This window comes from Camelus ferus, chromosome 21, assembly GCF_009834535.1.
Source record: "Camelus ferus isolate YT-003-E chromosome 21, BCGSAC_Cfer_1.0, whole genome shotgun sequence".
Lineage (NCBI taxonomy): Eukaryota > Metazoa > Chordata > Mammalia > Artiodactyla > Camelidae > Camelus > Camelus ferus.
The window spans coordinates 5072660-5097981 of NC_045716.1; the positions used below are offsets into that span (position 1 = coordinate 5072660).

The 25322-nt window shown below is 42.1% G+C and overlaps 1 protein-coding gene across 2 annotated transcripts in view; it reads right to left on the bottom strand.

Moving 5' to 3' along the window:
* Positions 1–25322, bottom strand: part of FAM20B (FAM20B glycosaminoglycan xylosylkinase) — a 42053-nt gene continuing 16731 nt past the window's right edge. For both annotated transcript variants that reach the window (XM_032463658.1, XM_006183019.3), the window contains 6 exons: positions 23202–23288; positions 20627–20736; positions 11760–11931; positions 11357–11548; positions 10234–10293; positions 1–3872 (listed from right to left, as the gene is read on the bottom strand). In XM_032463658.1, coding sequence (XP_032319549.1) covers positions 3641–3872; positions 10234–10293; positions 11357–11548; positions 11760–11931; positions 20627–20736; positions 23202–23288 — 853 coding nt within the window. In that variant the 3' untranslated portion in view covers positions 1–3640. The remainder of the gene's footprint in view (positions 3873–10233; positions 10294–11356; positions 11549–11759; positions 11932–20626; positions 20737–23201; positions 23289–25322) is intronic.

Below are 25322 nucleotides of genomic sequence, written 5' to 3' on the forward strand. Positions count from 1 at the left end.
TACTTATTAAAATCTTTATTTTCTTTTTTTTTTTTCAGAATTGAAACCCATAGAACACATTAGAAATTTAGGTGCATATCTGTCTTGTTTGATGTCTTACCAAGCACAACCTCTATTTGTGCAACAGCTCTGAGAGGAAATCCTTGGCAGATCAAAACAGAGGGTAGCAGTTCCCACACGTCCCTCTCAAGCAAATAAATTAACTTCCCAGTAAGTTATTCCCACTCCCCTGCAAACATTTTGTATTTGTGAGTAACATCTTACTTCCTTAAAAGCCTGTGGCAGTGTGGTACCCAGCCTCTCCCTTTTCTACCCAGACCTGAGCAGGCGAAGGGGAGGAAGACGGGCCTTCCCTGTCCAACAGTCTGTCTGTGCCCTGTGCCGCCCTGGCCAGCGGAGCAGGTGTCTGCGGAACGGATGGCCTGCACGTAACTGAGATCCACTCTTAGAGTCTGAGAAGAGCCCCTCCTACTAGCTTTAAGTTCTTCAGCAACATAAGTCAGGGTTTCCCTGCGTCAAAATAAATACACTTTTCCCTCTTAGAATACATATACGACTATATACATACATACACCTTGACTCACGTTTCCTGAAGCCCAAGCTCACAAGACAGCTCGCTGACAGACGCTGTTTACCACCCTCTGAGGTGTGCTCATGTACTGGTGAAACAAGAGTACGGACACTGTGCAGAAGGGAGGGTGAAAAAACATGGCAGGGGAGGGAAGGAAGGCCAAAAGCCTTTTTCTTTTTTTTAAAGAAAAGATGGATTTCTTTGGAAGAAAATGTTGCCTTCAGGTGTCACTGAAATTTTGCCATGTTTAGGATTAATCTTTCCCCAAAAAATATGCAATGGATGTACCTGAATTCTTCCCTCTCCTTATTAAAATTTAATTTGACATATTAATTCTGAGTGCAAACAGGGAGAAACACCTTGTTAATATATTATTGAACAATGCTCTGAGTAAATCAGACCCTGTCTATTAATTTGTTTTTGCACAGAAAATTATTTACCACCAAATCCATAATATAGCCACATATTAAAGGACAATTTTGGAGTGAAACCTCTAAACTCATATCCCCCAGACTCTGGAGTAAACATATTTAAGAAGTGGGAGAGGGAAGGCAGAGAATGGTGGTCAGTTCTGATTTTCCCAGCTTTATAATATTAAAATGTATCCATGTCTCCCTTCCGATGTTAGCCAGGCACACCCAGTTTAGGACTGACCAAAAAAAACCCTTCCACGGACCTGTTTGATTATAATAATGCTCGATTCTAAAAGACAAACCATAAAGAGAACAGTGTTACAAAACTTAAAGAAAGATATCTACCTCCTTTTTGAAACAGAATTTAGTGTTTGTGAATTTTGGGGCTAGAAGTTTAAGGTTGGTTTTCTCTGATACTCGCTTAGATGTACTTTTCCAGCTTAATTCAATCTTGACTTAGAACGTACATTTATGTTCTAGGTGCCATGTCACACCACTCTGTTGGCATAATTCTCACTTTAACCGCTATAGGTCTGAACACCTTTTAAGATCATGAATTTTAAAACAGGGGAAGAGAATGAAATTGTACATTTTTTTTGCAATGTTTTGAAAAAAGGATGAGATGTTTTCAAAGCCGCTTTACCTCCTGCTCTTTTTCCTTAGCAGAATCGCCTCCCTTCAACGCTATGAATACAGTTCCCAGCTTGAGGGCAGCTCTCACTCATCACTGGGGCATACTGAAGGTACCATGTGTTCGGAAGATCTCAGTTCAACTAACATTTACCAAGGAGCGCAGCGCGGACTTCCTTCCCACTGTGTCCCGGAGCCGGCTCCCTGACGCTGGCAGGTGGGCACCACCCAAGGCATTCTCAAGTTCAGCTGTGAATTTTTCTGGATACACACAGCAAATGGCTTTAAAACTGGAACCAATGCCTCCTTTTGTTAACATTATTCCAGTGTTTTGTGCTAATATATCTTCTTAAATTCAATACCCTTTTTTTTTTTTTTCAGAAATAGCCCATTCTGTGTACATCTCAAAATGTATATACAAAGTACAAAAGTATCCTAATTTCCTGCTATCTATAGTGGTAGTTACAGGGTGCTCGGTTATCTTTCAATTTGAGAGAATTGGGGCATAAATTCTAAAAAGTTTTTTAAAGGGTGGTTGCCTAAAGCTGGTCACCAATCACTGGCAATAAATGTATTCAATCACACTGTTTAAATATTAGTTTCTGCTTGACAGAAGTACAAAACCAGAACAGTCCCCAGACAAATGCAGGAGAGAAGCACTTGGCTCTGAGGACCTGGGTGCGCACACCAGGCCTGCTCCCTCTGGTCTCGCATTTTCATGCAGCTGCTTGCACGTCACAATGACTGTAGCAGAACCCAGAACCAAGCCTGGCTTAGCAACCTGAAACTTGAGAGTGCCAACAGGAGACAGAAACACAATACTCCATCAAGGGTTCAGAACTCCAAACAAGATTAAATGTTGAAACTAGGGTTTGACATAAATCAAACTCTTAAGGCTCTTCCTGGTAACCCCCTTAATTTTAAGGCTCAAAATTTTTGTTTCCAGTCTTCCACATGGCCCAAATCACAGGACAGGTCCAGCCACCAGCAGGAAGTGAACGACCATCTGTAGGAGTGAGCTGGCTTTTTCACAAGAAAGGCACAAATAGGATCGCCAATCTCTTGGGAACAGCAGCTTCAATGACCAGATGCCTTCAAGACAGAAGTAGAAATTCATTTTTGAAACTGGGACAGCATAGATCACAGGTAACCTAACTCTTATTCAAGGTGTTCTTTCAGTTTGCTTTGATTATCTGGAAAGGATTTGCCTGCTTTGGGCAAAAGGAAAAAGCAAGCCTCCATACCAGAGCTGTGCTGGGGTTGTAGCGGCATGTTCTCGGGGGACGATTTTGGGGGGTCATCTGGACACAACTGTGTGAATGCAGCTCTTACTTAGGTACGAGTCACACTTGCATTTACACACCTGAAGAACTTGTTCAGTCACCTCCCTGATTCCTCTCCTTCCTCTGAAAATCATCAAAAGCACCACCACCTACTCACTTAAAAGCCCAAACATCTTTCCTGCTTTTGCCCTTCCCTCTAAAGTTCTATCTTAAAAAACACATTCCCTGCAGCAGAGCACACTGCTTTGGCTCAGCAGAAGGCCGGTCACTCACTTCCACTCCTCAGGAAGCAGCAACATTCCCGATTTGATCAGTCCCGGCAAAAAAGGACTCAAGGGACTGCAAAGTGTTCTCAGAAAATCCACAGGTGTGGAGAAAGGACCATAAGGATGAACTCAAAATACACACTCCAGAACCAACCCCAGCTTTAACCTCTTCAACGTCCCCCCTCTATTTGTCCTTTGGCATGAGAATGAAGACTGACCAACCACCGTGCCCACTGCCAGACGGGCAAGCGCTGGGCAAACCAGAAGGGGCTTCAGTAGGTGCAGTTCCGTGGGCTGAAACTTGTAGTCTTTGCTTTAGTTTCTACTACAGAAAACACCCAAGAAACCCAAGGCCACCCTGTCCCCTGTCACCAGAACGTGCTGCTGGCCATTTCCAATCCATCTCATGCCATTTGGAATTGATTGTGCTGTTTCTCTATCTTTGTAAAAAGAAGTTTCACTTATTTGTGTGGAGAATTACAAGTGGGAGAGAGGCATCCTGTCTTCCACCAGCACAGTGTCCATCCCAAACTGGTCCGTGCACTGCTTCACAGTGGCCAGGACGCTCTGGAGCCGCTGGTCCACAGCATCCAGGTGAGGCTCAGAGAGCACTGGGGAGATGGGGTCGTGGGCCAGGGCAGACTTTAAGGCAGACTTCAGCACCCCATTCTTCAGGTAGTTCAGTCTGTTCCAGGTGGAAACCCGGATGCTGGGAGAAGAAAGGTATAGGACAGGTTACACAAAACCTCTCACTATCAAATCCAATTTAAAGCCTGCTTGGCAGACAAAAGCAAAGAAATCGTTATGTAAAAATGTCTCAACTAGAAAAATCATTTCTGTTTTAGAAGTAATTCTACATTGTAAGTCAGTCACATCACCACATTTTGATATTTCTTTCTGGGTAATTGAGAGATATACATAAGATTTATACATGTTCACTGCAGTGCTATTTCTAACAGGAAAAATGTGAAACAATCTGAATGTCCAACAACTGAGAAATAGTTAAATAAGTTATGGCTCATCCATTCAAGGGAATACCATGCAGACATCAAGGAAAAGCAGTTATGAAAATTCAGTGGCATGGGAAGATGCCCATGTTACAACATTGGGTCGGGGAAAAAATTGGAGGAAAAAAAAGGTTTTACTCTAGATCTGTGGGGAAAGAAAATGTGCGTATCTTCACACACACACACACACACACACACACACACACACACACGGGAATGAGGTCACGACAGTGTTAACAGGAGTTAACCTTACATCTTAATAAGTAATGTTAACTTCCTTCTTTTTGTGTTTCTGAGTAACAAAATTCTAGAATTAATATTATAAACAGAAAAAGCTTATTTTAAGGATACTTATTTTTCTCAATTATTTTACCAACTAAAGAGGATCTTTTGTGTATCTTAGAGTAAAAGACTTACCTCCCTGTGGGTAATGCAGGAATTACTAGGTATGCATTAAAGTCTGACTCTGCATGAGGCAGGCAGCCTGTTCTGCAACCATTTAAAAAGTTCAGGAGGATCGGTCTTTGGATTAAAGCATGGAGGGGATGGCCAAGCACAGATGCAGTGTGGTTTTACTGTCCTAAAAAATACAAGTGCCTAGAGCATCAATTTCCTCTGTGTGACCAAGGTATCACTTGACTGCCTCTCAGGTCCAAATTCACTCTTCATATATGCACCGCTCTACTGGAAAGAAGTCCTTCAAGCATCTCCCCTCTCAAGCTTTCTAGGTGGAGGGCGCTAGAGGAAGACCGCAGAAGGAAGGGGCTCTCCGGACACTTGAGACTGTCGCGTGGTGGGTCAGCAGTATGTGGGGGGAGGTCATCAAACGAAGCTCTGCCCTGGCCACATTCCCAGAACAGGCAGGCCCTCTGTGACCTTGCAGCCATGGCCTGGCCTGATAATAAGCTTCCTAAGGCCCTCCCAGCATGGACGGCAGAATCCCAAAGGCCACCCACCCCTGCTGGTGCCCTGACTCCTTCTGCAGACCCACAAACAAGCCTTGCCCCCAGCCCAGAGGGTTTCTACTGAGCCATCCCTCCCTCTGTTTGCCAGGACATCAGCTGCAGACTGCCCGTACCCTGCCTGCACTCTGGAGGGCAGCTTCCTGCATGCCCCACGCCAGCAAGCTAGAGACTGTCTCTGCTATCCAGTGTGCTGAATCACACCTTCTCCACTGAGGTCCAAACCCCAGCCTTGGGGAGGACGGGCCCCTTCAAGTTCGGCCCTCCTGGGGTACTCTCTCCCAACCTTAGTTTTCTTCTAAAGTCACTCTTTTATCAAAGAATTTAGTAATTCTTTATACTAAACTTTCCTGTTTAACACCATGTCTTTTCTATCCATAACTGGACACTGATAGCAGTGACTATTAACACAAAAATATCTCCCTTCACAGATACAGTTTTTGACTGGATGTATCACTGCTTCCCAATATTAATGAAGATAATTAAAGCTTGCCTGGGTAAACACTTTCTGCAGAATACTGTTGTTATTAAAAAAAAAGAAAGAAAAACAATATAAGCAGCTCATACGACTCAATAAGAAAAAAATAAACAACCCAATCCAAAAATGGGCAGAAGACCTAAACAAGTAATTCTCCAAGGAAGACATACAAATGATCAAAAAGCACATGAAAAAATGCTCAATATCACTAATTATCAGAGAAATGCAAATCAAAACTACAATGAGGTATCACCTCACACCAGTCACAATGGCCGTCATTCAAAAACCCACAAATGACAAATGCTGGAGAGGCTGTGGAGAAAGGGGAACCCTCCTACACTGCTGGTGGGAATGCAGTTTGGTGCAGCCACTATGGAAAACAGTGTGGAGATTCCTCAAAAGACTAGGAATAGACTTACCATATGACCCAGGAATCCCACTCCTGGGCTTGTATCCAGAAGGAACCCTACTTCAGGATGACACCTGCACCCCAATGTTCATAGCAGCACTATTTACAATAGCCAAAACATGGAAACAGCCTAAATGTCCATCAACAGGTGACTGGATAAAGAAGGTGTGGTATATTTATACAATGGAATACTACTCAGCCATAAAAACCGACAACATAATGCCATTTGCAGCAACATGGATGCTCCTGGAGAATGTCATTCTAAGTGAAGTAAGCCAGAAGGAGAAAGAAAAATACCATATGAGATCGCTCATATGTGGAATCTAAAAAACAAAAACAAAAACAAACAAACAAAAACAAAGTGTAAATAAAGGACAGAAATAGACTCACAGACAGAGAATAAAGACTTGTGGTTACCAGGGGGGCGGAGGGTGGGAAGGGATAGACTGGGATTTCAAAATTGTAGAATAGACTACACTGTATAGCACAGGGAAATATACACAAAATGTTATGATAACTCACAGAGAAAAAAATGTGACAATGAGTGTGTATATGTCCATGAATAACTGAAAAATTGTGCTGAACACTGGAATTTGACACAACATTGTAAAATGATTATAAATCAATAAAAAATGTTTAAAAAAAAAAAAAAGAAAAGAAAAACAGCCCAGCTGCCTCTGGTTGCCAGAAGGGGCAGTCTTATGTGACCAGTGTGTCTCTGGGAGCTGACCATCAGGAGGTGGCACTCCTGGACTTGCATGTCTATGGAGCCAAGCAAGGTGAATCCCAGCTGATTATTCGTGCTCACGCTTTAAAATCATGCCAAGCAATGATGATCTGAAAAGGAGCTCCTTACAGCCCAGGCCTTGTCTCATTTTCTTGATTTACTTTTTTTTTAAACATTTTTTAATTGAGTAGTAGTCATTTTACAATGTTGTGTCAAATTCTAGCGTAGAGGACAATTTTTCAGTTATACAGTGAACATACATACATTCATTGTCACGTTTTTTTTTTGCTATTAGCTACCACAAGATCTTGTATATTTCCCTGTGCTATACAGTATAATCTTGTTTTATCTATTCTACATTTTAAAATTCCAGTCTGTCCCTTCCCACCCACCGCCCCCTTGGCAACAAGTTTGTATTCTATGTCTATGAGTCTGTTTCTGTTTTGTATTTATTTATTTATTTATTTTTTAGGTTCCTCATATGAGCGACCTCATATGGTGTTTTTCTTTCTCTTTCTGGCTTACTTCACTTAGAATGGCATTCTTCAGAAACATCCATGTTGCTGCAAATGGCGTTATGTTGTCAGTTTTTGTGGATGAATAGTATTCCACTGTACAAATACACCACATCTTCTTTACCAGTCATCTTTGATGGACATTTAGGCTGTTTCCATGTCTTGGCTATTGTAAATAGTGCTGCTATGAACATGGGGGTGCAGGTGTCATTTTGAAGTAGGGTTCCTTCTGGATATAAGCCCAGGAGTGGGATTCCTGGGTCCTATGGTAAGTCTATTCCCAGTCTTTTGAGGAATCTCCACACTGTTTTCCACAGTGGCTTTCCTTGCTTCCCTCTCCCACTCTTAATGATTTAGATGTCTTCTTTCACAATTTTGTGTTTATTCTTTTTGTAATTCATGGTATTTATCATCTTTCCAGTTATGAGTTTCCCATTTTTGTAGCATCTTGCTTCTTTTCTATTTAGAGTAGACCTGTCAATATTTCTTTTAGCATGGGTTTAGTGTTGCTAAACTCTTTTAGTTTTTGCTTGTCTGTGAATTTCTTTATCTCTCCTTCTATTCTAAAGGATAGCCTTGCTGGATAAAGTATCCTAGACTGCATCTTTTTTTCATGCAGGACTTTGAATATATCTTGCCATTCCCTTCTGGCCTGTAGTGTTTGCGTAGAGAAATCAGCTGAAAGCCTTGTGGGGGTTCCCTTGTAACTCACTCTTTATTTTTCTCTTGCTGCCTTTAGGATCATTTCTTTATCCTTGACTCTGGCCATCTTAATTATGATACGTCTTGGTGTGGGTCTGTTTGGGAACATCTGAGCCTCCTGTACTTGGATATCTGATTCCTTCTTTAGGGTTGGGAAGTTTTCAGTCATGATTTCTTCAAATACCTTTTCAATCCCCTTTGTTCTTTCTTCCCCTTCTGGAACCCCTATTATGCGTAGATTGGCAGCTTTATATTATCCCATAGGTCCCTTATATTGTTCTCATTATTTTTTATTTGTTTTTCTCTCAGCTGTTCTGACTGGGTGTTTTCTGTTGTCCTGTCTTCTAGGTCACTTATTCGTTCCTCTGCATTATCTAGCCTGCTTTGTACAGCCTTTATGTCAGCTCTCATCTCAGCAAATGAGTTTACTAAGTCTACTTGGTTCTTTATAGCTTCTATTTCATTTTTGACATATTTTATATCTCTAAACACTATTTCTTTTAGTTCCTTCAGTACTTTGATCACTCCTTTTTTGAAATCTTGATCTAGTAGGCCATCAATGTCTATTTCCTTGATCTTGCTTTCAGGGGATTTCTCTTGCTCTTTTAACTTGGAGTGGTTCCTCTGCTTCTTCATATTGCTCATACTCTCTGGCACTGTGGCCAGTGGGTGGGCAGGTCACCCCCCCTCCCGATGCCGCAGTCAGATGCTGTGCTTGGGTGACGCAGGTGGGCGGATCATGCCCCCTCCAAGCACTGTGGTCAGGTGCCGCATTACTGCTAGGAAGGCTGATGGCCACCTGCCCTCTCCCGGCTCTGGTCGCTCTGCTGCTCTGTGCAGCTGCCCACTCTGTCTTGGGTCGGGTCGGCGCTCTGTAGGAGGGCTCGGGGAAGACCGCGGGAACAGCCCCGCCCCTGCTCTGTGCCAAATCTCATTTCCTTGTTTGTCTTGGCAGCGTGAGTTCTCTGAGGGACCAGGGCAGAAAGATCCTATCTGCCTCGGGCTGTAAACAAGTCTCAGTCCTGCCCAGGAGGTTGCGGAGCCCCTGGGAGTGGATTCAGGTCTCAGTCCCACCCCCGCCCAGACACTGCACACAGCTGTGGCTGCACCCCGCCTCTCTTCTCGTAGAAGTTCCAGTAATGGCACCACAGGTCTCAGGACACAAAGGCTACTGCGCCCCTCCCCCCAGGGCACGCCAGCCATGTTGCTTTGCTTTTTTTGCAATTTATGGGGGACCGTGGTTGTTCTGCTCTGTATCCCCTCCCAGCCTCGGCTGCGCAGCCCCCTGCAGTCCCCTGGGGCTGCCTCAGCGCAGCCGTCCCTGTCCTCCGCCTGGCTCAGGCGGCCTGTCCCGGCCCCAGCTACCAGCTCACATCTCAGGCTGGGTGTCGCGGGGACCCTTTGTGCCCGTTTAACTTAGTTCTGTTAGTCAAGGGGTGCTCGGGGCAGATCTGAGCTTTGGAGGCTCCCCCTCCGTCCCGTTGGCCTCTCCGTTGGAGGGGGGAGACCCAGCGAATGAGTGCTATTCCTCCTTTGCCGCTCCCTCCCCGCGGGACCGGTCCCACACTGTTTGGTTTTTTCTTCTTTCTTTTTTCCTTTTCTCCTACCAGATTTTTGGCGTCTTTGTCTTTTGAAGAGGGCGATGTTCTGTTGGAGTTCGGCAGCTGCTCTGGTTGGCTGAGTGGGTCCGTAGATGTGAGTTTTGGTGTATTTGTGGGAGAGGGTGAGCTATGAGCATCCTTCTACTCCGCCATCTTGCTTCTCTCTCTTGATTTACTTTTTAAGTTCTTTGTTCTCTAATACAGACTTTCAAAAATCAATTACTAAATACCTATGGAGAAAGTTACTTTTGGTTTACACACTTTCATACTGAGATAAGCAAACCACAGGCGGGCTGTGGTGGTGAGAGGACTTGAACCCACAAGGTGAACATGTACAGCAACCAGGGGCACAGACCGTACTAGATTTTTTTTGGAGAGGGAGAGGATTATATTCTGATACTAAAACAAACATGGATACACACTGCTGAATAAACTGAAAATTTCTATTCATACAAAACTCAAAATGCATTCTGAGCTCTGGGCCAACTATTGTGGAGAACCTTCCCTGATCCCCTACATCTCAGGATCCCCAAGGGGTCCAGGGTAGAGAAACATCAACAGCACCGCTCAGGTACTAGGAAGCTTTAAGGCCAAGAAAGCTGATGCACTGTTACCTGAGCCTGGAAAGGAAGGCAGTGCAGGCAAACGTATTTGACGTGTGTAACTTACATGCAACACTGATAGAGCGGGGCCAGGATGCTTCTCTCATCCAGCGAGGGGTTCCCAAAGCTGAAAATTAAATCAGAACTCAGTGAATTAGGTAGAAGCCCCAGCTCCCTTCTTAGCATCAAAGCAGGAACAAATTCTATAAGAAACCCAAATATGATCTGAGATAATTTCATGCTCCCACAGCTCAAATCACCTAAATTAAAAATAAACAGGGCATGATCAATTAGACCCAGGGCTCCTAACAGCCTGCACTGCAGCATCGAACAACAAACACACTGCTTCACGAGGATCCTTTCTCCCGCCAGGATACTGTCAGGTGCTGACGCATGACCTGGTGATGTGTGAAGCCCACAGACCAAGGGAGAATCTGAGGACCCCCAAAGCTGAGAAAGTTTTAAGGGTGAATAGAGAACTAGGTTCCTGCAAACTAGCAGATGGTCACCATCTATAAAAAGAAGTTTCACTCCTAAATTATGAATCAGAAAACATTTAGATTGTCCTGTTCTCTATAAGAAAGTATATGGTCAGATCTGAACTGGAAAAACTGCTTACGGAGGCTGACAAAACATTCACTCAAAATTAATAAAATGCTCTTATTCAAGATAAAAGGAACTTGTCTTTACAGATATTCACTAAACAGCTGCTCTCCTTCTCATGAGAGCAAAAGTCTGGGCCTGGACTGCTGTAAAAGTAGCAAAAACATCCTATGAAATACATTAATTTTTCAAATTGCATGAACCTCTGGATAGAATAAATGGAATAGTAACTAAATTTCATGTTCTGTTAAATATGTATTTCTCAAGATTTTAAGCATACTAGTCAAGAATGATGTAAGTAGTGATAAATATAAGACCTTGGTTTCCAATTGTCTGTGAAAAGAACCACAGTCTTTGACTCCTTCGGAAAAAAAACCTCTTTTCCATTTTTTGAAGCCCTCAGATCCCTGAAGGTGAAAGGAGTACAAACTGAACAGGTTGGGAGGATGGGTGTCACCGTCAGAGACCTGAGCGGAACGAGGAAGGGCGCCTTGGGCCGCGTCTGTTCCGGAGGTTTTCCGGGATGCCCCACCCTCCCGGCACACTCAGGGTCCCCAACCTGGCCGGGAGGGCCCAGCTGCTCCTACCTTTTGGCATTATCGAGAAGGATGAGCATACTGGCGCCTTCATCGTCCTGAAAACTCTCATAGTGATGGCGGTCGGCGTTGCCAATCAGGTAATCAAAGACAGCCGTGTCGATGATATCCAGGAGGCGCGGGCCGGAGTCGTAAGGGGATGTTTTCTTCACGGCATCGCAGTAGCTCTCATCGTACTCCCACCTGGAGGCAAGCAGCATCACCAGGGCTGTCTACTGAGGGCCAGTGCTGCCCGTGGCGATGTTTAAAACAGGAAGACAGAGCCCCTGACTAGTAGGCTTCCCCCTGACCCTGTGGCCCTTCTTAGTGTTGGACAGAAGCCCTGGCTCCTGCACAGGGTTGGCACCTGATCAGGCACAGGAGCAGATGAAGAGGGGCTCCCAGGAGCACTTACCGGGCCAGCTTGCCCTCTCGGTAAGTCCTGCCCCACGGGTGTCGGTGCTTCTGTAGCGGCCACACGTCTGGAAGCCAAAGCGTGACGGACCCCTCCATCGTGTCTCCATCAGCACAGGCTGGCTCTGTTTCTCGGCAGTAATAACACTTCCCATAGAAACAAGTATTATTTCCTAAAGGAGAGAATGGAACCAGATACACTTAGGGGAAAAGGATGACTCCAAATTCTTCTACGTGGAAAAAGGCAGCTCAGTGTGAAAACAGATCCTGAACTTACATTTAGACATTTTCTATATAGGTGATAAAAGCACGCAGCGCAAAAAAATTCAAAAGGTACAAAAGGGTAAGGACAAAAAAGTCAGTCTCCCTTCCCCTCTGTGGCCCTTCTACCCAACCTCTCTCCCAGAAGTCAACTACTGTCATCAGTATCTTTCTGAACTCACTGTAAGTGAAGGAAGGCCCTCTTCTCCTTCCATAGGGCTGAGATTTTGGCCAGAGAACCCAGGGGAGGGAGGGAGGGTGCATACAGGGCCAGGCCGTGGGCCAGGACTTTAGTTACATACGGGGTGGGAAGTGGGGTCCTGAGCAAATGAATAGAGCGAGGTTAATGGGAACTAGGTTTCTCATAGATGGAGAAAGGAGTTTAACATATAAAAAGGGAGAAAGCCGGAGTACATCTTGTTTTGGTGTTGAACTGGAATTGGAGATACTGGTTTGAATTGACGGTTTTAACACATAGAGATTTGAAAAAAAAAAGTACAGATGTTTGTGTGTGTATATGTCTGCATACATACGTGTGTGTGTGTGTGTGTGTGTGTGTACATCCCCTACCTCTGCCCCTCCAGAAAACCTGGAAACAATGAGACTCAGGCAGGAATGAGCACACTAAGCACTCACATATTAGTTTCTAAATATCATACTACTACATGCAAAATAGACAAACAACAAGTTTCTACTGCATAGCACAGGGAACTATATTCAACATACCCTGCAGTAACCTATAATGAAAAAGAATATGAAAACAAAACAAAACAAAACAAGGAACCAGGGCTCCTTGGAGAGAGAGATGACCCTAGGGCAGGGGCAGAGAAAGTACAAGATGTGCACGGGTCGCAATGCTATGTCAGCTGCAAGGAGCACTCAGAGAACGGGGACGTTCCAAATGACCCAGGAGACAGTTTGCAGGGGTTTCACTGACCAAATATGGGACAGTTTAAAATAAATAATAATAGTAACAAGTTGTAACTCTGAGTAAATTAAGAGTCAGAGCGTTCACAGTGATACAGATAAAGAAGTAAGTAAATAAAACACAAGTGGTGTGGGGGGAGACTTTTACTCTTCAACAGAATGGCAACTAGTAAATCTAGAAGGAACGACAGAATTACAAATCGTCATCTGTCAACTACCACAGTAGTAACTGATTCAGACAAGAGTTATCAATGAATGCTAAAACTGGTGAGCAAAAGTTTGATGGGGATACAATATTTACATTGCTCTGAGTATCTCCCTACAAAATACTCAGTAATTATTACTAAGTATAAAATACTGGAGAAACCTTGCAGATACCCACCATCTTAATCAAGTGATGAGGTAACACCATCAGTCATGGGGCCCACATCATGTAACTCTTAACACGATACACTGAGAAGTACATGATAGCACTCTGCTGGCATTCCCACTAACATTTTAAAATCATGACGAAACATCAGACAAACTTAAATTAAGAGACACTTGGAAAAAAAAAAGACTTGAAGCGGGATGGGTACAGCTCAGAGGTAGAGTACATACTTAGCATGCACAAGGTCCTGGGTTCAACCCCCAGTACCTCCATTAAAAAATAAATAACAACAACAACAAAAACCACATTTAAATTTAAAAAAGAGAGAGAGATTTGAGAAAGTAACTGGGCTGCACTCTTCAAAAATGTAAAGGTCTTGAAGAACAAGAAAGACATGACAAGTGAATACAATATTGCAGACAGAATCTGGAATGTACACAGGGTCTACTGGCTTAGATGATGATACTGGATCAGTGTTAATCCCTTGATCCTGATGGCCAAATGCTGTTGTGTAGGAGAGCATCCTGGTAGCTGGGACACACTCACGGAAGTCTTAAGGGAGCATATAATGCTGTAGTGGGTATTCATGTCTGCAACCTGTTCTCAAATGATTCAGAAATATTAACAACTGAGGAACCTGGGGGATTCTGTGGATCATTTCTGCAACTTTTACATAAATCCAAAATTGTTTCAAAATTAAAAGTTGAGGTAAGTAATGTTTTCTTTGCCCCCCCACTTCTATACAATATAGCCATGGAATATAGCTAATTTCCTACACCTAGAAACCCTCACATATTCCATTAATGACTGTTTATGTCCTTATGTATGTGTCCTTGAAGAGACAAACAGCACTCAAACTTTAGTATTTCCAACCCCTGGCACAGTACACACTAAACAGAAACAAATCCACCACATGCCCACCCACAAAGCTGATCCTGTCAGTCTCCTTTCACCTTAAAACTTTTCTAGGTAAAGAAGGTTTGAACACTAATTGAAAGATATAACACGTTTTTAATGTTTATAATTATAAAAATATAAATTTATAAGTTTAACTTGATCCATCAGAAATACCAACAGATCTTTTGGAGGGTAACTAGGCAAGACTATTTGAAAGGTCAAAAGAAAAAATAAATAAGAACTGCAAGAAAACTCTTAAAATTGCAAAGAGAGGAGAATAGACTTACCAGATATCAAAACATATTACAATGCCTCAATAATTAAAACAGATATAATGTCCAATGGATCAGAATAGAAAGTCCAGAAACTAAAGCTAAATAAAGAAACTAAATAAAGAAAATTTATTACAGGGGAAGAACAGACTTTATTTTTGGGGGGAGGGGAGGAGGTAATTAGGTTTATTTCTTTATTTTTAGAGGAGTACTGGGGATTGAACCCAGGACCTTGTCATGCTAAGCATGCACCCCTACCACTTGAGCTATACCCTCCCCTCCCACCCCCAGAACAGACTCTTTAATAAATGCTACAGGAACAACTGATAGCCATCTGGGGGGAAAAAAAACCCAAACCAATGGAGCCATACTTCATTCCACATACTAGAATAAATTCCAACTACATCAAAAACTAAAATGTGAAAAGTAAACTACAAAAGTACTTAAAAAAAAAAAAAGGCAGAATTCTTCCATAATGTTGGAGTGAACAAGGCTAACTGATTCAAAATCAGAAAATCTATCATGAAAGATAGATTGATTACGTTAAAACAAAATTTCTGTAAGGCAAAATAAAACAAAACAAAACCCCCAAAATACTATAAGCAAAGTCAAAAGAAATTAAAGAATTGGGAAAAACATTTACATCTCATATTACAAAGGGCTGTCTTTCCTATGTATGAGCTCCTGTAAGTCAATGGGCCCAATGACAGAGCTGAAAGTGAGCAAAGGATATGCAAACACAAAGAAAAGAAAACACAAATGGCCCTCAAATAAAAAAGGATGCTACATGTGAAACAGACAAAAACCTTCTGAACACGGTCTACCCGGAGATGGCATCAGACTCCACGGTTAAGGGCCCAGTCCCATTAGACTGCCTCACTTTACATGCCAGTTATAAGTCCAGATTGTTTCCCATGCTTCTGATCACCTGGCTGTAAATCAGAGGTTCCTACAAGCCCTTGCTTGGGTTTGATTAATTTGCTAGTGCAAAGAATATACAATGGGGAGAGGACAGTCTCTTCAATAAATGGTGTTGGGAAAACTGAACAGTCACATGCAAAAGAATGAAAGCAGACATCTACTTCATACCATACACAAAAATTAACTCAAAATGGATCAAAGGCTTAAACTTAAGATCTAAAACCATAAAACTCCTAGAGGAAAACATAGGCAGTTTGACATTGGTTTTGGCAGTGATTTTTTTGGATTTGACACCAAAAGCAAAGGCGAAAAAGCAAAAATAAACAAGTGGGACTACATCAAACCAAAAAGCTTCTACACAGCAAGGGAACCCTCAACAAAATGAAAAGGCAACCTACTGAATGGGAGAAAATATTTGCAAAGCAGATATCTGATAAGGGGTTAGTATCCAAAATATATGAAGAACTCATACAACTCAAAAACAAATTGAAAAAATCAGATTAAAAAATGGGCAGAAGATCTGAATAGACATTTTTCCAAAGAAGACATATCAGTGGCCAACAGATACATGAAAATGAGCTCAACATGACTAATCATCAGGGAAATGCAAATCAAAACCACAATGAGATATCATCCCACACTGTTAGAATGGCTATCATCAAAGAGACAAGAAATAACTAGTGTTGGTGAGGATGTAGAGAAAAAGGGAACCCTTGTGCACTGTTGGTGGGAATGTAAATTGGTGCAACCACTATGGAAAACAGTGTGGAGGTTCCTCAAAAAATTAAAAATAGAACTACCATATGATCCAGCAATTCTACTTCTGAGTATTTATCTAAAGAAAATGAAAACACTAATCCAAAAAGATACCTGCACCCCCTTATTCACTGCAGCATTATTTACAACATCCAAGATATGGAAACAACCTATTTACTGATTGATGAATGGATAAAGAAAAAAATTTCTCTGTGTGTGTGTGTGTATAAAATATATATAATGGAATATTATTCAAACATAAAAAAGAAGGAAATCTTGCCGTTTGTTAACAACATGGATGGCCCTTGAGAGCACTATGCTAAATGAAATAAGTCAGAGAAAGATAAATACTGTATGATCTCACTTATATGTGGAATCTAAAACAAAACCAAACAGACCAAGCTCATAGATACTGAGAAAAGATGGGTGGTTGCCAGAGGCAGGTGCTGGGAGAAATGGGTGAAGGGAGTCAAAAGGTACAGACTTCCAGTTACAAAATAAATAAGTCATTGGGATGTAAAGTACAGCATGGTGAGTAGAGTACATAATACTGTACTGCATATTTGAAAGTTGCTAAGTCCAAGAGATCTCAAAAGTTCTCCTCACAAGAAAAAAAAGTCTGTACCTATGTACGGTCATGTTTGTTAACTAGACTTACTATGATTATTATTTCACAATATATACAAATATTATACCATATGAAACCAACAATGCTGTGTGTCAATTATACTGCAAAAAAAAAAAAAAAAAAAACCTGCTAGAGCAGCTCACAGGTCTCAGGAAACCAGTTTACTCACGAGATGACTGGTTTATTACAAAGGATACCAATCGACACATGAAGAGATACACAGGATGAGGTCCTGAACAGGAGCCTCTGTCCTTGTGGACTGTGGGGCCTGGCACAAGGGCACATGGAAACTACTGGTTCACCAACCTGGAAGCTTCCTGAACCCCATACTATTGGGATTTGTATAGCAGCTTCCTCCCGTAGGCACGATCAATTATTAACTCTTTTCGAGTGTCTCTCCCCTCTCTGGGGACAGGGCAAGGGCGCCGGGCTGAAAACTCCAAGCTCCTAACTACAGCTTGGTCTTTCTGGTGACTGGCTACCGTCCAGAAGGCCTCCAGGAGCCCATGCGGAGCCACCTCGGTGGAATAAGATTTGCTCCTAGTGTTCTTATCACTGAGGAACTTACAAGGGTTTTAGGAGCTGTGAGTCAGGAACCGGGGGCAGAAACCAATATATCTACTTATAATTTCACACAAGGAAACAAAATATGCAAAATTAAATTCACTATCTTCCCCTGCTCCATCTCAAGTCTGCTCCTCTCCATACATTCCTAAAGTAGCTAACGGCTTCACCATCTACTTAGTCATCCGCTCCAGAAACTGGAGAGTCATTCTTAATTTTTCCCTCTCTCTCAATTGTCTCACTCAGCCCAAATGGTCGTCAAATCCTTTCCAGTTTAATTCCTGAATATCTCTTCAGTCTTTTTATACCCAGTCCTTGTTCTAGTGCTGACTCACTACATGTGAATTTCCTACAACAGCCCCCAAAGGCTCTCCTCTCCTCCCACCCTTTCCCAGTCCACCCTCCACAATGCTGCTACCATTAGTTTTCTAAGATTCAAGTCTGATCCTTCTATGTTCAAATTCTTTCCATGGCCTCCCGGTGCCTAAGGAGACAGTCTTTCCTTCAGCTAAACTACCCAGTCCCTTGAGCCTGCCACGCCCTCCTCTCCTTTCCTGTCACTGTTGTCATGCTCTGTCCTCCACCTGGAACAGGGTTAACTTTGGGAGCCTGTGAACTGGATGGAAACCAAATTACATTTTTATTTTTACTAACTTCTATCTGCAACTTAGCATTTCCATCAATTATGATGGTAGAGTGCAAACCATGGTAGCAGTAGCAGCATTCCCTGTGACTTTTTCAGCAGAAGAAATCGACAGATTTTTCACATCATATTAGCACTGTTGCAGACATTGCAAAGTATCATTTATATTCATGGTCCGAAATTACAGTAGTCACTAGATCACTCAGATCTTGTTATTTAATGTGTTAAATAATAAAGCACATGTTATTCTATCACAAATTTGCTTTTTGTAATATTTGGTAAAAAATATACTTCATTATTATTGGTTTTATTTACAAGTCTATGTATTTTAATTTATGTATTTAAAAACATTATTTTGAGAAAGGATCCAGAAGTTTTTCTAGATTGCCAAAGGAGGTTTTTGCACAAAAAAAGGCTGAATCCTTCTCCAAACCTAGGGTGTTCTTTCCCATTGTATCTTCCTATAGGATTGCTATTCTCCCTTTGAGACTTGGTTGAATCCACCACCCTGGCCCTAACTTGTAGGCCCCCTGGGGTTCTCCTCCACATTCCCACAGGCCCTCTGTACACATCTGGCTCCCCCATTAGACAAAGCTCTCTGAAGACAACAAGATGTCATTCATTTTTGTATATTCAACTCCCTGTTCAGAGCCTGTCACAAAGAAGTGAAATAAAATTTTGTTCAGTGAATAAATGAACAAATATAGAAGAATACAAGCAGATCAAATATTTTAGAGTCTTAAAATCTGGGTTTGAATCCTGGCTAACAATGAGTAGCTTTGTGACTTTGGGAAGTCATTTAACTCTTTCTCAGGTCTGAAATGTGGATAAACCTCCCCTACTTATTGTACTCTGTGACCAGAGGATTAAATAAGGTAACTGTGTGAAAGTGCTCTGTCAAGTTGCAAGGGCTACATAAAATTCAGTTATCATTGTAACGAGTTATGTCGTAATACACTTAAAAACTGTGCTGAGGTCAGCCCGTTATTTAAAATCTATCTCCACCAAATCCCTCTACCTGCCTGCTATGGACTGAACGTTCGTGTGCCCACAAGAATTCAATGATGAAACCCTAACGCAGTGGTATTTGGAGGAGGGACTTTTCGCAGGAGCCCTCACAATGGGATTAGTGCCTTTATAAGAAGAGACATGAGAGAGATGATTCCTCTTTCATTCTCTCTGCCATGTGAGGAGACAACAAGATTGCTGACTGTGAACCGCAAAGAGGGCTCTCACCAGAACCCAACCACAATGGCACCCTGATGTTGAACTTTCAGTATTCGGAACTATGAGAAATAGATCTTATTGTTTAAGCCACACAGTCTATGATATCTTGTTATAGCAGCTGAACTAAGCCACTGCCGTGTGCTGCAGGTTGTATCCAGAAGCTCTGGGCTAGATGCGCCAACCCCGGGTACCTTCAGGTCTCTGTGCCCTCATTTCCATTATGCTCCCCATTATCTTGCCCAGGTCCCTTCCCTCTTGGCAGCCTGGGTAGCTCCTGCTGATTCTTCAATAGTCAGTCCAAGCGTTAACAACCTCCTCTACAAACCTTTTTCTGGCCTCTCCCTTCCCCCACGCCTCGCACGATATATGAGAGTTAACCTTCTGTGACTCTCTGGAGAGCAGGCCTATTCTTCTTGACCTCTCTCATTCCTCAGGAATTCATGTTTGCCTGAGCATAAAATTGGACAAGCAAAGGTGATTAGAAGATATATGAAACAAATCACTGACACTGTCTGCTTTTGGTTATTTGTAAGAACAGCAGAGCCCTAGTCTTATAAGTTTAAATTTCGAATGATAAATCTGTCACAAGTCCTTTAAATATTCAGTTTCACCTCATTTTAAATGTAAATCCATTCACTCTAGCAAAGCAAGGTGAAGTTCATCTTGCAATGTCTGTTTCAACAGTCATATCAATGCAGAGCACTGTCATTGAAAATGTCACCATGAGGAGGCCCAGACAAGAAACCACAGCTCCTCTGAATTCCTCTCATTCTCACCGTGTCCACAAGGAGAACAGGAGAGAGAATTCTAGCCCAGACCCCTTAGCTCACAGCGCGGTAACACAGAACAGAGGCCAGAGAGACCACAGCCAGCTCCACACAGAGTCGCAGGCTAACCCTGGGGAGTAAGAGGAGGCAGGGGTGATCTTCCAACCCTACAAAGGAATTTCTGATCCTCTTACAGACTTGCCTTAAGGTTTGTTTAATTCCAAGGAGATAGGACACAGTTTCCAAGAATGTACACAGATAAGAAAAAAATATAGCAAGGCAGTGATACGTAGACATCAACAGACACATCAACACATACAGGCCAAAATTTGAGTTTGAGATTTAGTTTAAGATCAAGCAGAAGGAAATAAAGTTATCAGCCACCTATGCTGTCGTAAACCATCTCAGCTCCTACTTCACAGACACACAAAGCTCACATTAGGGAAAAGATTCAACTTCCTGCCATCTACCTTGAGATCTGTTTCTCCCAGTAACCTGAGAACAAGTTGCCTGATTTGCTTTTGTATTCCCTTGAGTTATTCCGTTCCTAAAAGTCATGAACCAGCTTGCTCAATGATGCCCCATTTAATTTATTAACTCTTCCCCTATCTAAATGTCCTCTATAACCTTCTTACCTACGGTTAGGAAGGTGCTCAAGAGCTGCTCCGTGGCAACAGGCTTGATCTCTGTCCGCAGATTAACAAACCTGCCAACCACCAAGGGGGCTCGGCGGAAACCCAGAATCCTGGTTTGGAAGGGAAGAACAGACGAGAAAAATCTTTGGGGTGTATTTTCAATAGTAGTCTTAAAAATCATGGTTAATCATAATGTGTAAAGGTATTGCTGATTGCTGGTAAATAGTTTTTAGAGGTACATATATTTATGAGTTTAATATCAAGATGCATATAATTTATTAAAGACAAATCTGGCAAAATATGAAAAACTGTTAAACCCAAGGAGTGGGTATATGGGTTGATTTTACTTTTATCTCTACTTTTGTTAGAACTTTTTCATGATAAAATTTCAAAATAAAATTTAACAAAACATAAAAAAAAAAAATAGGCACAAACCCATACATGGGTTCAAAGCTTTGGATAGAGCAGCACATTGACAGAAAACTATACAGATTAATCTAAAAGGATAAACACAAAGGACAACTTAAATATGGACACATTTGAAGATACCGCTAATGGTCTAAAAGTGCAAGCTTATCATTGAGCACCATTATTTTTCAGAAAGGGATTTTTCTGGCTGAAAAATACACACTCGCTGAAGAAAACTTGAAGGGGCAAGGTTTGGAACACTCAGAAATTTACTGAAGAAAATACAGATCATGCATAATTCCACAACCCAGAAGTAACTCCTGACATTTTGGCATACGACCATCTTTTCCTTCACATGCATATATAAACACACACTCACTCTTGTGTATATACACACAACTGGGAGTACACTATATGCAGTTTTCTGTCCTGCTTTTCACTCATCATTGTATCATGAGCCTTTTCTCATGTTATTAGAAAGCATTTAAAAATGGCTGTGCAATAAATAATCCATTGTTCAGGGCTGCTGACTGACTCTCTGTACTAAACTCATTTTTAGAAAAGCCACAAAAGCAAGGAGATCAACAGAACTGTCAAAATAACATAAAAACTGAGAGAGCCTCCTGAGGCCACAGAAGGTGGTTAAATCCTAATGTAATGGAGAAATGGCAACCCAGAGCAGAAGAGTGTCAGGAGCCATGGGTGGGAAAGAAAGCGGGCAGGTATTTTTCCTTCCCACTGACTGTTGTCAGACTAAAGAGCAGCAGCCACGTAGCACTGGGGAGCCACGTCAGCAGCCACACAGTGCTGGGGAGCCACGTCAGCAGCCACACAGCGCTGGGGAGCCACGTCAGCAGCCACGTAGGGCTGGAGAGCCACGTTCAGTGGCATGTGAGCCTGGCTGGGGCAGGTAACAAAAGGGGTGGGGGGCTGGCCAGGAATATCTTTCAGTCTAAGGGAGGGAAGGGCTTTAAATACAAGACTTCCAAAGCACAGGTCATAAATTGAAATACTATTATATTTAATTAACATCAAAAGTAATTTCTGTACAAAGACTACTTGGTTCTAAGTTAACAAGTAAGTGTGCTGTGAAATGATAAGGACGTGCTAAACTTTGCCAATGATTGTGAGATACCACATTACATTTGTTAGATTAACAAAAATCAGTATGTTGGATAATGTGAAATAGCGGTATGGATATGAGAAAATGATCTTCATGCACTGCTGGTGTCCATCAACAGGGAAACAGGAAGGGATTTGGGGATAAAGAAAATGGAAACAAATGAGGCCTTGGAAAGACTGATTCTAATATGCCATTAAGTGAGGAGTAGGATTTATCCAGCTCTTCCCCACGAGGTCTTAAAGAGGCAGTGAAAACTCATGGTATTGTGAACTGAACGTTTAATCTTTCCCTTTCATTAGACGTTTAGATTGCTTCCAGATTTTCACTACTGAAAATGCTAAGATCTTAGTAGATGCATCTTTGAATTTCTGATTCTCTAGGGTACTTCCTAGAAGTATTTTCCTAGGACTATCTTAGATACTCACATAAAAAGGTACCCATTAAGGGTATGAACATTAAGGTTTTTAGTACAAAAAGGCTGTAATTCCTTTTTTTTTAAACCTTAACCTCTAAGAGTTTTTATTTTTTTTCAGTGGGGGAGGAAATTAGGTTTATTTATTTATTTATCCTTTTTTAAAAGAATGTATTCATTTCTCTTAATGGAGGTACTGCGACTGAACCCAGGACCTTGTGCACGCTAAGCATGTGTGCTACCGCTGAGCTATATCCCTCCCCCAACAAATGCCATTATTCTTAAAAGAAAGACTGAACCGATCAATGATGACACAAGCAGCATATGTCAATGTATTCCTGCCAATAAATTATTATCTTTTTTCTAATCTGTCATTTTTAGCAGGAGAAAATAGTATCTCATTGTTTCAATTGGATTTTTTTTTTTTAATGGAGGTACTGGGGATGGAACACAGGCCCTCATGCATGCTAAGCATGCGCTCTACCACTATGAGTAGCTATCTAAAGTAGGTAACCAGTCAGTTATTAGACTCTGTTTTTTTATTAGATTTCTTTAAAAAGGAGTCCACAAGTCCTCTCCAAGATACTGTCAAAAGGAAGCAAAACGAACGTAACCACTGTGACCACACATACCTGTCCAAATGAAAGGCTGCTACCTCTGCATTGTGTCTGTCATAACCAGCATACGGCTCCCCGTCCACCACGTAGTCCCGGTTGTACCTGCAGAGTTAATTGGAGGCACAGATGCGGACATGAATCACATCAGTTCTGGAGGTCACAGCGCAAGAGGCAGGACAGAAACTCTGCAAGGCTGATTTTGCTCTACAGAGACCTTCTCTGTCAACGCTGAGAACAGTCATGGGTCAGCACAAATGCCTGGGCAGACGTGGTGAAGACGAAGTGGAGAAGGAAACCAGGATTATACAGCTGCCGCTACAGTCATTCTACAACTAGGACACGGACGCTGTCTTTACCTCTCTAAAAGACTTCCACAGTAGCTTAAGTAAAACTTCAAGGTATTTTCCTGGAAGGTGAGGACTACCTTTTTATCTCCAGCACAGTGTTAAGCCTATAGTTGGTGCTCAGTAAATGTCTACTAAAATGTTTATTAGACTGAACTGAAGAAATGAAGGAAAATATATAACTAAAAAGTATGCTTACCAGAATGGCTACAGCGAGGCCTATTAGAGGGGTTTAAATTTCTTGGGGAAAAAATGGTCCTGATAAGCCTCAGTTTTTATTCATGACTAGGCAAAGGTACATTAAAAAGTTATATGAATAACTATTTTCTTTTTGGGTTTATGATGATGTAGCAGAAGGAATACTGGACTAGAGTGAGGACTAGGTATAGCTCTGTCTTTATCTTCTTGGGTGACCTTGAGCAAAACGCTTCTCTTCTCTGGGTCTTAGACTCATTATCTATAATATTAAGGGCTGGGCCAGGAGGAAAGTTCTAAGATGCCTTTCATCTCAAACTTCATTCTGATGATTTTATATCACATGCATGATGTAAACAAAAGAAAATGAAAATTGGCATATTTCTATCTACTAATCATATGAAAAGATACACTTCAAATCTGTTAGGAAGAAGTAGACACTTAATTCACTCATGAACTCTACTGACTCCTGTTCACCCCCACTTCCTGAATCAAAAGGAGACCTCTTAGGCTTTACAAGGGAACCGTAAGACAGAAGTAAGTTGAGAACGACATGAGGAAGAGCCACTGCCACTAAGGACACTTGGATCTCCGAGGGGAAGTGGGAAACAGTAGTATAAAAGGGCAGTGACCCTCACCATAAACGACCATGAAATATAAAGTGAAACCATGTCCACAAAACACAGCCTCAAGGCAAAGTGGTGGAACATTTATGGGAGAAGACAGCCAAGCATCACCACCTGGCTGGACACCTGTTTCTTCTCAGCATGGTCAATATACTCAAATGTATTTTTTTGTTTTTAGTGTCAAAGCATCATCTAGGCTGCCTAGGATTACACTGGTTACCTCCAAATTAAAAGCCTCCGTTTTTAAACAGAATCGCAGCAAAAGCTGACACCATTCAAGCACTTCTCTCTCCACTACAGCTGCATGCTGTCCAGCAAGCTGGGGGACAGTCCTTGAATACCTTATTTTTCATGACTCCAGCAGAGTCACAGGAAGACATGAGGTGATGTGCAGTCCGCTCCTGTCACTGAAACGTTAGAGAGCTTTCCAACACATGGGAAAGCTGCTCGGACTGAAATGTAAAACCCTAGAGGAATCCAGGAACTCTGGGGTTGGGCTGGAGAAACAGGAAGAAAGGAAAAGGGAAACGAAGAAGAATCAAAATAAAAGGGTTGCACTGGAGTCCGAAGGTCTGAATCCTTAGCTCATGCTTCGGTTATGTGAAATGTGGGAAGTCCGAACCCTGGATCTCTTCCCCAGCTGTAAAATGAGAAGTTGGACTAGCTCATTTCCCAGGTCCCTTTCAGCACTTTATAAGATCATTCGCTGACTTTTTAAATTTTAATTGAACTACAGTCCATTTACAATATTGTGTCAATTTCTGGTGTACAGCAGAATGTTTCAGTCACACATGTCATTCACTGACTTCCATCCATTCTCAGGCCCCTGCTGTCTTGTTCCTTTCCCACCATAACTACAGTTTTTGCCTGTGAAAATCAATTTACTTCCAGAAAGGATAACAGCTACATTGAAGGAAAAAAAAATCACTTTCATAACAATGTAAGGCAAAATGTGCAAATAAAAGCATCAC